Raw genomic sequence first — 14449 nt, forward strand, 5'->3', positions numbered from 1 at the left:
AATTTACTAGTACGAAAGAAATTCGTATATATATATAATTCTACTATGTATCAATTAAGATAATATTACAATTATGCGTTTCTCTTTGTATTAAAATCAAATTAAACTGAAATTCTCTTAATTGCAACATTTTAGAAAAGGAGAGAATATCATTAGTTAGAAACAATATAGTTTCCAAAGTTTGAAACGATATTCATAATATAAATTAGACACGTAAGTATGTGTACATGCAAATTTAGAAGATCATCTATTTTAAATACATCATGATGGGCCTGCATGAACTAATTTCGAGAATAAAGCAAAAGAATAAATCAAGGCAAATAAAACAATAAATATATTACATCAACTAAATCTTTAAAAACCCAATATATTACCCTGTTCGGTAAGGAATACATTTAAAAAATACGAAGAAGAAGAATATAATTATTATTACGATTCGCATATAGGAGTGTCCTTCGGCTACTGAAATCTATCCACGACTGTCTCCTTTCTAAATGCTCGTCACCTGCTCCGATTATTCTACTCAAATCACGTACTTGTACTCTTTGTTGATGCATAGCGCTCAACTGATGTTTCTCCGCGGCACCGCTCTCTTCCAGAGCAGCAACGGTTTCCTGGAATCGCGCGGTCATCCATCGTTTGAAAGCATCAGCTGCGACCGGGTCATGGGCACGAATGTCTTGATATTTCTCTTCGAGATCACTCCAGTCCTTCATCACCTGAAAACGTTGTAGCACAAAGATTTCGACACTAGTGTCCCGCGAGATAATAGCTATCTCTGGAAACTCGACCGCTTATTTTTCTCTGTCCTCCGTAATAGCTGTCTCTCGAAACTGTTTATTTCCTCATTCGATAAATTTACATCATTCGTGATTCAACAAAAGCGAAGAAGCAAAAACAAGGAAAATTGAATGAAAGCAAAAGTGAATAACGGAGTGAACAAGAATGAAAAAAAAAAATAGAAGGAAAAGACAATAATATCGTTTGATTTATTTAAGGAAAAATGAATGAATGAAAAGCGAAAGCTAGGTGGTAACAACACCTGCTTACTTTCGTTACTTTCTCCTTGTGCACCTCTTCCAGCCTCATTTGTGCTTGCTTGTAGCTCTGGTGCTCGGAACGAGGATCGAAATGAGTCAGATACGGATCCGGTGTGCTCTGCGATTGAGAGGACTGTTGTGTGCTGGTGCTAACTGGCAACGGCATCGCGGTCACGTCCTGTTTCGGTTTCTCCGTGGTTGAAACTGTCGTTGACAATCGACTGTACAGAATGTGCATACATCTCTCGTTAGTAAATGAACGTTATATTATTCACGATTACGCGACAATCACGTAGATTTATTGGTCAAATTTAATGGTATTAAGTAGATCGCTAATTATTAATTTTTAATCGAAAGTAGGTAATTTCTAAATAATGTCCTTGAGGATTTTGTTCCACCTCCAACGACCAGCACGTATAACTATATACAGGGTGGTTGGTAACTGGTGGTACAAGCGGAAAGGAGGTGATTCTACGCGAAAAAAGAAGTCGAAAATATAGAATAAACATTTTTCGTTTGAGGCTTTGTTTTCGAGAAAATCGACTTTGAATTTTCGCTCGGTACGCGTGCACTTTATCGCGTCTCGTTATAACGGATCTCACTGTAGATCGTTGTCTCGATTGACGTTATTTCTTTTAATTTTTAAATTTTTAAATTTTCAAATTATCAAATTTTTTAATTTTTAAATTTTTAAATTTTCAAATTTTTAAATTTTTAAATTTTTAAATTTTCAAATTTTTAAATTTTTATTCTATATTTTCGACTTCTTTTTTCGCGTAGGATCACCCCCTTTCCGCTTGTACCACCAGTTACTAACCACCCTGTATATTACGAGAAATTTACGTATGTGTGTATACATATATAACTTGTAATTCCAATTTCAAAATTCTTTTTTAATTTTTTTTTTAATTTTTCCATCGAGACAACGATCTACAGTGTGATCCGTTATGACGTACCGCACGCGTACCGAGCGAAAATTCAAAGTCGATTTTCTCGAAAACAAAGCCTCAAACGAAAAATTGTTATTCTATATTTTCGACTTCTTTTTTCGCGTAGAATCACCCCCTTTCCGCTTGTACCACCAGTTACCAACCACCCTGTATATATCGAATACTTGATCTTAAGTGAACACGGGATATGACTGATCCTTATCGATTAAAATTATATTTAATATTTATGAGTTAAACTTGCAGGTTCGATGCAAATTTACCTTGTCGTGGTGTCGTAATTGTAATCGTCGAGATATTCTTCGTCGCTCTCGTCATCGTCGGGTTGATCGCTAAGCACGTCCTCGGGATCAGCTTCAGAGTCATCTTCGTCATCTGCGTCGGTGTCCAGGCCATCGTCATCTTCGAGATCATCCTCGTCCTCGTCGAGATCTTCGTCCATACCCTTGGGAATCGGCAGGTCGATCGGTTTCTTGGCTTTCATATTTTCTGCAAATTACACGTAAATGTAAATAATATTTTACCGAGATCGTCGCACTTGTTAAAATTCGTTACATTCCGCCCAAGTTCTGTCTGCTGTTTCAAGAAAACTATTCTGATATTCCAAATTATCCTTCCTTCTATCTCAAATGATTAACCAGTTAGCTGTTTCCGACGAGTATACTCGTCACGAAGAAGCGGCAACGTTTTGCGTTACGACGAGCCCTGTCGATAATAAAATTCAAAAATAAAACGGTTTATTCTTTTTCTAACTCTATTTTCTGTAATTCTATTGCAACAGCCACGCATACTCTGTGTTCGACGAGTATACTCGTCATCGTTCGTTTCTTGCCACGCATTTTAGGTACGCGCTTTTCAAAGTTTTCAAAGAGATCGCAACAGCTAACTGGTTGACAAAGATCGAGAGGTATATGAAAATTCTCTATTCGATGTCGAAACAGAGTGAAACTGCCGTTTTCAGTAAATTCTTTGCGAAAGAGAAATAGCAAGTCGGTCGAAACAACTTATTTGCCGAAGCCGTCATTTGACTTCGTTTCAAGTTAAATCTTTGCACATCCACCTGACACAGGCTGACACGTATGCAGTGCGACGAAAATCCTTTCTATTCACCGACATCCTTTCAACGAGGATTTAAATTCGTATTACGCGACGCATAAAGAAAAATTTGAATCCCGCTCGGCAAAACGACAGAGACAGAGAGACAGAGACAGAAAGATAGATAGATAGAGAGAGAGAGAGTCACGGAATTAATTTGCATAGCTAACATAAAAGCTGCCGATAGTACTACACGGAGAACGAATGCAAATTGCAGGGGAGGTACAGGCCGCGAGGATCGCGCATTTCGAAATCCGCCTGTTCGTTGCATCTCCGGCGAGGCGATGTTTTCCCGCGACTCGCGTCCCTTTTCCACCGTGAAAAACTCTAATTTGTCTCTGTTATGTTGAAGAGGACAGCCGTCTTGACTAACTAGGTTCTCGAGATGTCCCATTCTCCGAGAATAGACACGCTGATGAGCTGACTTCTCGAGTTCTGCAAAGGCAGACAAAAGCTTCGCCCGTCGTATCCTCGCCGCTATCCTTTTATCTGGGTCACGTGGCGGTTGTGTTGGCACTTTTTCCATCGAGAATATCGTCCGGCTATTGCACGAACGTATCGACGTATCGTCGTTGATCGAACCCGCCCCCGGAGGGGACACTCATCCGCAAGTTTCCAACGACGAAGGAAGGAAATATCAAGATTTGACCGACGATATACCGAAAAGAAACAGGGGGACCGACGATCAACCCCTCCGGCCGACCTATACCGAGGGCTTTCCACGTATTTTCACGGACACAGAGGGAAAGAACGCTTTGCCAGTTCGTCCGTGAAAATCGCCGCCGTTGAAAACCGTGCACAGCTGGACGCTCGGCTCTCTTAAAAATAGCGGCATAAACAAAATGTGCAAACAAGTAACTCGTCACCGTTACCTGTCGTTCCCTACCAGTCTTCTCCGAGTAGAAGAATTTGACGGTAGGAAAGTTGGACGTGTCGCCGACTGGCCGTATAATTTCAGATAAGGTAATTTTAAGAGAAGATACATAAACGAGAAACGTGGACATGTTGAACATTTGCTGGCATTGCTTGCCGCTTCGAACACCGATTCTTATATTAAAGGAATACTCTCCAGGTCTCTGAAGAAGCATACCTTCTTTACGATATTTTATAATATTCTTTATTAAGAAGAATATATAATTTAAGAGATTGAAGAATATAATCTACGAAATCGCTAACCCTCTTTTACTTATTTATTTTATCAGATTTAATCATCACCCTTTTCTTTAATTCAACTTTTCATCTTTCTCACGGTTACAACCCTCTGAGAAATTATAAGCTCTGAAACCCCTAAACTTCTACCTTCTTTCCACCGGCCAATGTAGAAAATAAATGATTATTTTCCATTCTCCAACTGATTCTTTCTCTTGCTATACGACAGAATCACCTCCCCCCCCCTCTCTCTCTCCTTCTCCTCCTCCTCTTCGTGATTCAGACTTCGTCACAAGCTTGTCAACACGGCGTACATAATAAACCCGGCGAAAGCACCACCCTACGAGCGGTGGTTGGTCGACGATGGTTGCGGTGGCGGAGGTTGGAATTTCGTCGGTGATTCATCGGTCATTCCTATTGATCAGTAAGCTCGAGGGTGGAAAGCCAAGGGGACGTGTCGCGAATCAAGCCAGCAGACAGTGCGGCTACGATGGATAAGCGTATTGGCTGCAGTTTATTAGCTACACACGTACAGCAGACATATCGGCATCGTGTATTGAAAAGAAAAGATGCGCAGGAACGGGCAAAACCATAGTATTACGTTGCGCAGTCGTCGGGAACGTCGACGGCCGTTATTGATTGCACGAGCGAGTAAGATAGAAGCGGCAAGGGTAAACTACCCCGTGGAGAAACGGAGAGGGTGAATCGAAGTGTACCCACTTTCTTAATGCACTCTCTCTCTCTCTCTCTCTCTTTCTCTATCACCTTCTTTCTCCGTTTCTTCCTTTCTCTCTCTGTCTCTCGTTTTCAAGCTGCCCGAACGACGCTCGATCGCAAATAGAGCACAAAGTAGCGATGCGATCAAGTTCAACGTGTACGTTACCGTTGATAAGTAAACTGCGGATGTTTATATAAACTCAGATTTTCATGAATGTAATTGGAAATATGGAGCTTACAGTCAATCGCGAAAGTCTATGTACATAGACGTCCCTTAAATACGAAATACTGGAGTAAAAAGGCTGCTTCTACGAATTTTCACATTGGCTGACGTACAGTGGCTCGCGAAAGTATTTGAACTTGGAAATTAATGTACGGTACGAACAATGTGGTGTTCAGCGTGCGATCTAGCGATGAAAATACAGCATGGATAAATATTTCGGCTCGCTGGTACAGCGTATAATTGGCCGTTCGAATCTAATTTTCCGACGTACTCGAGCTCATGGCTTGCACGAAGCTCGCTATCAGACGGCTGTTCGCGATCAATATCGAGCGAGAAACGAACAGACGCGGGTTTTAATTATTAAATTAATTTGCGTTATTAGAACGTTTAATTCTTATTAAATCGTCCTTCTCTTTCTCGTCGTTCATTCGCTTCTCGAGTACGTCGTGCTTTTTAAACGGTTCGCGCGTCACAAGCACGTTTTCCAAACGTCAAGTCTCCTTTGTCACTTCGTTAAAAGCTTACATACATCGATGATTAACGGAACAACGAGGAGAACCGTTGAAACGATTCAATGGTATTTCGAGGTTCGATGAATTCCAGAATGGTATTGCTCGACGTGCGAAAAAGGGTCCGATTTAAAGCGAGAATGAAACGCGAAAGAACGACAAAGAACGCGTTTTTCGCAGTAACGCTGATACTATTTACTCAAATAGATGAATCGGGCTACGCAATATTTTCCATCGTTTTGCGCGCAGATCGGATTACAATAACACGTTTTCCTTTTCAGCGATCAAACGTCGGGCCGCGAGTTCGACTCCTACGTTGTTCGAAACACGCGAGTCGTGAGAATGAATCGATAATTACATACACGCAGACACAAAATAAGGCCAACATGTTTTACCGAGTTTACATCGTAAGCAGGATCGATCGTTATTCGAATAAATTTTTATTTCGATAATTATTCGAACAGACGAACTATTCGATATCTTTATTCGCGAATACCTGGTTTTTCGTCATTTACGATCGAAGCTTGCTATAAGTATCGGTATCGGCGAGGACGAATTATTTAACTTGGACTCTGCTTCACTTTATATTCATAGCTACGTTTTCCAATAATAATCATGCAACGAGCTACTGTGAGTTGCAACGACAACAGCAGAGCGTGCAAAATACAAAGTATCTACTATTATCGCCTATATACATCTGAAACATGTTGCAATGCACGGATCGAGTTCTAGATTTCACGATACAACTTACGGTTGAGACGGTAAGACGAATTTCAATAGGAAGATGACGAGTAGGGAAACATACGAAGTAGGCTTTTGTTCATTTTCTGGCTTTTTATCTGTTAATCGATAAATTCGCTGGATTTCGAAAAATATCTCTGACGTTAAGATAATCGTTTTCTTCTGGTATCTGGGATTTTTGAACAAGACATAGTCGAATATGAGGACGATCTACGAAGGATAACGATGCAAGTCTTCTAAAAGCAATTAAATCGACGAATTGTCGAAACTTTGGACTAATCGGAAGTATAATTATCTCTCTAATTAGTTTCGAAGAGACTGGAAAACGAACGTTTCACCGCGAAACCAAATAAAAAGACAATTTCACACGATGGGATTACAGAAAGGGACAACGTAGAATTAATCGGCAATGGGCTAGATTTTAACGAAAATTAGAAAAAAAATAGAAAATGTAATTTACTATCGAAAATATCGCTTCATGAAATTCGTTTAATCTGCCGTACGAAATACAGCGATAAAGTTTCGAGCGCGATTCTGTTTCCGGTAAAATTGCAACAATGTGAATAATCACATTCATCCGCTGTATAATCAGATTACGTTTTTCATCGATATGCGCAAGGCAAACACTGTTAATTATTTTAGTTATCGCAAACATTCTTTTTTTTTTTGTTGTAAAAACGTGTGTGAGACCCGTGCTGCAGGAAAAATGGAATATAAAATTTAAAACAAATGGCTGTAGCAAAATTTTTGATAAAATATGGCCAATCGTCGAGAGTTTATGGAAAGGCGAACAGGATTTATGGAAATTCCATCACGTTGAAACCACGCGTTTTTCATTCGGTAAAAGAGCTTCGAGAGGGACGTAAATCTATCGAAAATATAAAGTGTTCAGGGCGATCTTCCATAAATCGACTAGATATTCTTACGAAAAAATTCGTGAATTTAAGATCGACCACAACGGTGAGCCAATCTTCTCCTCGTTTTTCCCTGATTTATTCGCTTATGATCGTTTTCTTTCCTCCTTTTCTTTTTTTTTTCTTTTTCAATTTCTCGTGCAAAAGGAGCTACTTTTTATTCCTGAAATTCGAACTAATATCGTCGATATCGCGACTGATATGCCGGAAAATGTGTGTGCGTTAGCGGAAATGTAATAAATAACGGATTCGACGTTGCAATATGCAATAAGGTACGAAAATAAAATTCCTACAATAGACTACAGTGAAACCCTATTTATCTGAATTCATCGGTGGACAAATAATTCACGTACCGCGGTTCATATTATAACACGGTAGTTGAATTTTCTTCATCACCTATCGCTTTGCATTTACGTAATAGGAGTTCATATTCGGACAAGCGAAGTGAACCGGCAAAAGTTCGTTTAACTTGAAACTTCCAAACGTTCCGTATAACGCAAACAACGCGCTCGTAAAATGCGTCTACGGGTATTCGAATGCTTTCACGATCTTATACACGATATATCAGGCGAAGTCGGTGGTTTCGAAGTTTAATATTCCCAATAAAATTTCTTAACGTCTTCTCCTCGGAACTTTGTACAAGTCGACTTCGGGACACGCATCGAAGGATTTCGGAATGTATTTTCACATTCGACGGAATCAAATGTCGTAACTTAAAATCGGATACGTGCATTGCATCTCATTTCAGTGCATACAGGCGGTGTAACCCATTCGCTGCTACTGCGATACGATTATTTTATCACTGGAATTGGGTTTCTTCTGCACGCGTCACCTTTAGCTTTAAGTAATAATTACAGTCTCCTATCGCGTCATCATTCGTTGCATCGTTTAACTGTTAAAACAAAATTACTTTGTTAAAAATTTTGTTAAAAACAAAACTTTGTTAAAATAGGAGGAAGGATACAACGCAACGGAATTGCAACTAAATAGCGCCAATTAGATCGTTGCGTTGGACGCAACGGGTGCGTCGGTAACAGCGAATGCGTTAAGAGGCTACACTGTTCAACACAGAGATGAAGAAAGTCGTCGATGAATGAACGTGAATGATGATATGAGAGAATGTACGTACGTTACGTACCTTTGAGGTGTTTCGGGCAGCACACGAATTCCACGCCAGAGAACAGCGATATTCCACAGGGCAACAACATCGCGAAGCTCCTCAGGTTCATATTCCTCTCTCTGCATGTGTCGGCTGCGGTCGCGTTCCACCTGAAACGGAAGATTCCCGGATTATGTTCCCAGTTTCTGTTCCTTTCAGCGAATTACGAGTTTGCGTTTCAGAGAATTGCGTTATATATTCCGGTTTGCAAGATTCTATTCGATATCGATGGATTTTCGAGAATTCTAAGGCTGCAGAAATCTACAGAATGCACGTGCGCGAAAATGTATAAAATATCGAAAATAGAGGCGCCTATTGATAATATTCGATAGACGAAACGAATTTTGTTCGCTCCTTGGATTCATAAAAACATGAAGCTGTACAAACGTCCACGGTGCAGCTATCGCGACGCACCTGGAGCATCGCCTTGAATCAGCAGAGTCAGTCGCAACGTCATCTTCCTCTGGTGATTTTGATTAAGCATCAAACAAATGTAAACGTTCGTCTGCTTATTATTAGACGGTGGATTTTTATTCGACCAAGAAACGTTTAATGGACTAAACCGAGCGTGTGAGCAAACACGAAGCCATCTGAAAATTCCGGTGGGATTAGCTGCGGTCACCTAACGAGGCAGCAGGTACCTTATTTCAAAGGCAACTAGAAATTATTATCGAACTGGGAACCCCGATGGAGCGTATGGTCGTGGAGGATAGGGTTACGCGGTGGCGGACACGTAAATCGATACGCCGGCGTTGGCTCGTCATCGACGAGACGCTCGCTCGTTGGCTCGCTTACCTGTGAGATTCCCAGCATTTCGTCTGATTGTGAAGGTGGTCGAACAGGCAACCTTCCGGCACGAGCAACGCGTCGCTTTGGAACGGTCCCTCTGAAAAGGAGAACGTGTCGATGTGAATAAAAGCGAAGGGAAAAGGTCGGGTACTGTGGCATGGACACGCCTATATTTATCGTTGAAAGAGACACGAGGCAGAGATCGCGTCACATGGTGCACGTACAGGTCCATAGCTGTCTACTCAACCCCTTAACGAGAGCCACTCTAGCGCTACGACGCGGCACAACTCCACTCGACACGACTCGCAGGAATCGATACGGCAGAAACTGCAAATCAGAGTGACTCGCTTCGGGGGTGCAAACTTGTATACGGCATCCTAAGACTGCGGTCAGAATTCGCTTGGGATTACGTTTCCTACTCTATACCAGCAGGTGTTTACGACGTGTACGAAGTCATGGGAACAGCTTGATTATTAACAACTTGGTTGTTACAGGCTGCGTCCACTGAAAGTTACACAGTCGCTCGTCAAAGTTTACATAAATCAATCGAATTTCGTGTACGCGAATTAGCAACGAAACTAGAAACGCTTTTCGTCGCAACATTTATATTTACGTATTCGATACTCGTTATACGATATTCCATTAATGCGAAGAAATCGACTTTCGCATTTATGAAGAAATTCTGCCTCTTTGGAGTTGTCTACTTTACGAACCGTACCAATTTTTGTACTTTTAACGTTTTCGCTTGTCAGATATTCGCAATGGACGATGGAGATGTTTCAAATGAAGAGAGTTCAAGTTTAATAAATTTACGTAATTTGTGGAAGAATTCAGAATTCTGCCTCTCTGGGGTTGTCTATTTTACGAACCGTACCAATTTTTGTACTTTTAACGCTTTCGCTTGTCAGATATTCGCAATGGACGATGGAGATGTTTCAGATGAAGAGAGTTCAAGTTTAATAAATTTACGTAGTTTGTGGAAGAATTCAGAATTTGTAGATTTCTTGCTAGTTGCGTTACGAGGCGAAAACTCCATCGAATTTATAAATAGCTAGTATCTCGTACGCACGGCGAAGTTAAATAATTTTTACTGAAATTACTGTTCCTTATTAAAATCGAAGAAAAAGGAGTTACATTTTTATTGAAAAAACTTAGGAAACGCTTATAGCAGCCAATTTATAACCCAAGTTGTTTCATCTATGAATAAATGCTGCGAGTTATTACATTTTCTTTTTTTTTTTACACAAACAGAATGAAACGCAAAAGGAATAAATAAATGATTTTGAAACGTTTCGCAAAAATTGTACAACGAGGTTTTAATACAATTTTAATACCGAAAACGTCAAACGTTTAAATTGCGTTTCATTCGTCGTTCGGAATTTATAAATGCGCCGGCATGAACGTAAATTTATAACAGCAACAGAATTTGTAAGCTCGAAAAATGCAGCGATACTTTTTTTACGCTATTTTTTAAAAATTCATCGTTGCGGAGATGTTGCGCGAAAAAGGAAAAAGTTGAAATTTAAACATTGAAACACAATCACCAGAAGGATACTTCACAGGGGCTGTTTGTAAATTTTATCTCTTTCTCGTAGTCGTTTTATCAGCTTCGAGTAGAGATTCTATAGAGGAACGTTGTGACGTGTAGTGCGATATTTTTTTATTACGGGCCATTCTATCGTTTTATTATACTCGTGTGCGAGCCCGTGATTCGACAAGCGCCCCGTGAATCTTCAATTTTTATACGCCTGGCCTACAGTCGTACGTTAAAGCTAAACGATTCATCGATCATCTAAAATTCAAATATCAAAAACATCTTGGACAACTTCAACCTAATTGAATTCTATTTTAACGTGGAAACCTGTTAAGCGGAATAAAATTTCCTATTTAATAAGGGAATAAAAAATCCCTGCTCCCAATTACCAAGCTCGGTAGCATGACTGAAATATTTCTTGTTGCACGAATTAAACGATCCTCGAGGAAATCTGTTATTACGATGATACGGCAATGGGGCGTCCGATTAGCATGGACGAAGTCGAGAAAAGTATATTAACGGTTATAAGCGTTTGTTAAGATCGCCAAGAAGATTTAAATTATCGGGAAACTGGGCGAGAGCAGGGGATTTGAATTTTAAAACGAATATATTAGCCGGATCGCATCGATGCAATGCCTGCGAGACACTGGGAAAATGGAAAATGGAAAATGGAAAATAAACACGGATAAAGATCTTATCCTAACGGGATGATTATTATGAGCGTGAAGTCGGAAATATTTGTGCGTCGCAGCAATTTTCATATCGACCGAACCGAGTCTCTTTAAATTCGCAGAATTAATAAGCGGAGAGAAAAATTGAGAGATAACGATCTAAAGGAAATATCATTTCTTAACAACATATATTATACAGGATGTGACAAATGTGGCAAACTTTATCGCTGTATCCTGTGCCATGTAATGCTTAATCTTAAAAGATATGGAACGAAGATATGAAATTTTGTTTACTTGTAAACTGTGAAATCTGTTATACAAAAGTTATTATAAATGCTAGAGGTAAGAACCTGTGGTAGATAGTCCTTTATTATTTCGTACTTTTGTTATAACGCTTTTAATTAAGAATTTCTGGAACCATGTTTGTACGACAATTTATCTTTTGTTTTTATTCGCGGTATATGCTGACAGATATTTTACAGAGAAAATCCAGGACATCCTGTGTACGCGTGATCCTATTCAACGAACGCTTTATTTCATCCGGATCTATTTAACCTATTTCTTTTCACTTCCTTATGAATGCCACGTCGCAAAGCAAAGGCGATATACATATAGTCGGCTAATCATATTTATTAATGAGAATACACGTTCAGTTGACGCGAGAATAGAGCAATAAACCATGTTTTCGCTATAGCTAATAAACGCACGCAGGTAAACTTTAGCACAGATACGCTTCATACATATTTAAATTCGAATTCATAAATTTCACACGGAATGCAATAACTTTGGAAAAAAGAGCAGAGGTGGAGAAAACAGGAGCTTTCTTTAAATTTGTTTGAGATATGCATAAAAGCAATATCAGCGGTGTTACAAAATGGTTATTGGGACATGCAAATGTTCTTCATTGCACGATATTTCTGTTGTAAAAATTATACAAGTGTCAAGAGTAAAAAGTAATATCATACGTTGGCACACTAAATCGTCGAACGTATCTTTGAATACATTTTTAGTCAGCAGCAGCAGGTGATTTTACATTTTCAACGGAGATCTTCTCACCGCGTTAGATTTCTGCCTGCCATTTAAATATTCAGCTTTTTATCTACGCTTTTACCAAACGCAAATAGTAAAAGTACGTGTTTACTAATCGTCCGTGTACACTTTTTCCCATTGAAATTGGCAAGCTAACATACTAATTTCTCGCTTTCGCTTCAACGCGTTAACGACTGCTCTCGACGAACATTTACGCTAACGCGTAGAAATAGCAATTATAAACGCGACCTTTTCTTAATTGGTACCGTTGAGTTACACGGTAGATGATCATTCAGCTTAGATCAGAGTCGAGTTTCTTAAAATTTAGGATATTCAATTTCAATTTCTATTCTGCGTGTTCGTCAATGCCACTGATTGAGCCTTCATAACTTACGATACACAGAATACACGGTAGGATCAGATAAATAAAAAATCGTGCTAATCGAAATTGCGATCTTTTATGTCGTTCGTCACAATCAGACTCTCTCAGAGGCAATACTTCGAATAAAAAAAAAAGAAAGAGAGAGAATCCTTTGTTCCATATTTTAGATTCAACGTTGTAGCAGAAATCACTTCGCGTACATACATCTGCATATTCAAATTCCACCTTTACGTCAAAATTCCATTCTTTATTGACTTAGAAAGCCACGTCGACTCCATTAAAGCGAACCGAGCTGCTAAAGTTAAATGAAAACTGAAACACTGTCCATCCAGATCACTTATCAGAGAGCAATTCTGATGCTAATACGTACCGAGACATCTGTACGGCTTGACCCAACGTGACAATTTGCATTTAGTTCTCCCTGGCTTGCACCAGCCGTTAACCCTCACGTAATGAGACGATTCCACGATATTGGTGATGTCTCTCTTCGGATAAGCCTAGAAATACAAATACCGATTATGCTATGTAACTTTCTATTCGAAATATTTCCATATTTCGTTAGAGCTACAACGATAGCATTCGTCATAGTTGCATTGATAAAACTCGAAACCAATCTGAAAATGTATATGCAAGTTACAAGATATTTATTACGAACGAATATTTGGAAAAATAAGCTGAGAATTAATATGTAGAGCGAATCGCCACGAGAGACGTATAACAAACGTAAAAATGGTCCCATCGAACGAACAATTGATTGTTCAAGTACTCTTGTCGTCTCTATGAAACATATACTTGCGCTAAATATTTTCTAGCTTCTGCACACGTGTATATATATCTTTTTTACAAATTTATTTCAACTTCACCTATATGATCACGACAGCCTGTGATTGCAATGCCAATAAATTTTCAAAATGCTTCGTACAACGCACATGATAATTCCCGGCAGACCCTTAAAAATATTCTAAAACTCTCGTAAGTCGTTATATCGTTGAGCAATTTTTGCCCGATTATACCCACAGGATATACCAACAAAGTTTGGCCGTTAAACCTTGCAACTCTCTGTACATCATAAATTAATAAATATCAATAAATTACCGATAATCGTTGGCACGTAACACCCCTACAGTTTGACCCAGATAATCGTGGTTCACCTACGACCTACTAGTAGCCATTTAAGAATTCTTATTCCGAGCCCTGTTTATATATCTTTTTTCTTTCAATTTTTCATTATAATTAGCGTAAGCGCATTTACTACCGCGTTCCGTTTCGATCGACGAAATTATACGACAGGCGAAATTATCGTGCCTTTCACTCGATAACACGGCCGTGCGTCGACGACAGCAGAGAGAGAGGTGGTTGCTTCGCGGATATTGAAACTGCAGTGCGCTCGTTTCCGTAAATTAACAACCGGTACGCACACAACGAATAAATTCGCGCATCCCTTCGTAGATTGGAAGTGGATGATAGGATACAAATGTGCGAATCGTTTGAATAAACGAGTCCTACTGAATTTAATTTAGCTGTTTGGAAATCAGGGGAACTTTCTATGA

At 39.5% G+C, this 14449-nt stretch overlaps 2 protein-coding genes across 5 annotated transcripts in view; both read right to left on the reverse strand.

The window, feature by feature from the left end:
* The window catches only part of Appl (amyloid-beta-like protein), a 50669-nt gene that overhangs the window by 6029 nt on the left and 30191 nt on the right, over positions 1-14449 (reverse strand). For 2 of the 4 annotated variants that reach the window (XM_069112242.1, XM_069112244.1), the window contains 6 exons: positions 13270-13396; positions 9290-9380; positions 8474-8604; positions 2251-2476; positions 1051-1261; positions 537-719 (listed from right to left, as the gene is read on the reverse strand). In XM_069112242.1, the coding sequence (XP_068968343.1) occupies positions 537-719; positions 1051-1261; positions 2251-2476; positions 8474-8604; positions 9290-9380; positions 13270-13396 (969 nt within the window). The remainder of the gene's footprint in view (positions 1-536; positions 720-1050; positions 1262-2250; positions 2477-8473; positions 8605-9289; positions 9381-13269; positions 13397-14449) is intronic. The other 2 variants (XM_069112243.1, XM_069112246.1) reach the window with 2 other exon arrangements.
* Positions 3839-14449, reverse strand: part of LOC138179455 (persulfide dioxygenase ETHE1, mitochondrial) — a 49605-nt gene continuing 38994 nt past the window's right edge. The window contains exon 7 of the mRNA XM_069112267.1: positions 3839-3848. The gene's annotated coding sequence lies outside the window, so the exon portion shown is untranslated. The remainder of the gene's footprint in view (positions 3849-14449) is intronic.

This window comes from Bombus flavifrons, chromosome 4 (genome assembly GCF_040668555.2).
Source record: "Bombus flavifrons isolate JBK064 chromosome 4, iyBomFlav1_principal, whole genome shotgun sequence".
In the NCBI taxonomy this organism is placed as follows: domain Eukaryota; kingdom Metazoa; phylum Arthropoda; class Insecta; order Hymenoptera; family Apidae; genus Bombus; species Bombus flavifrons.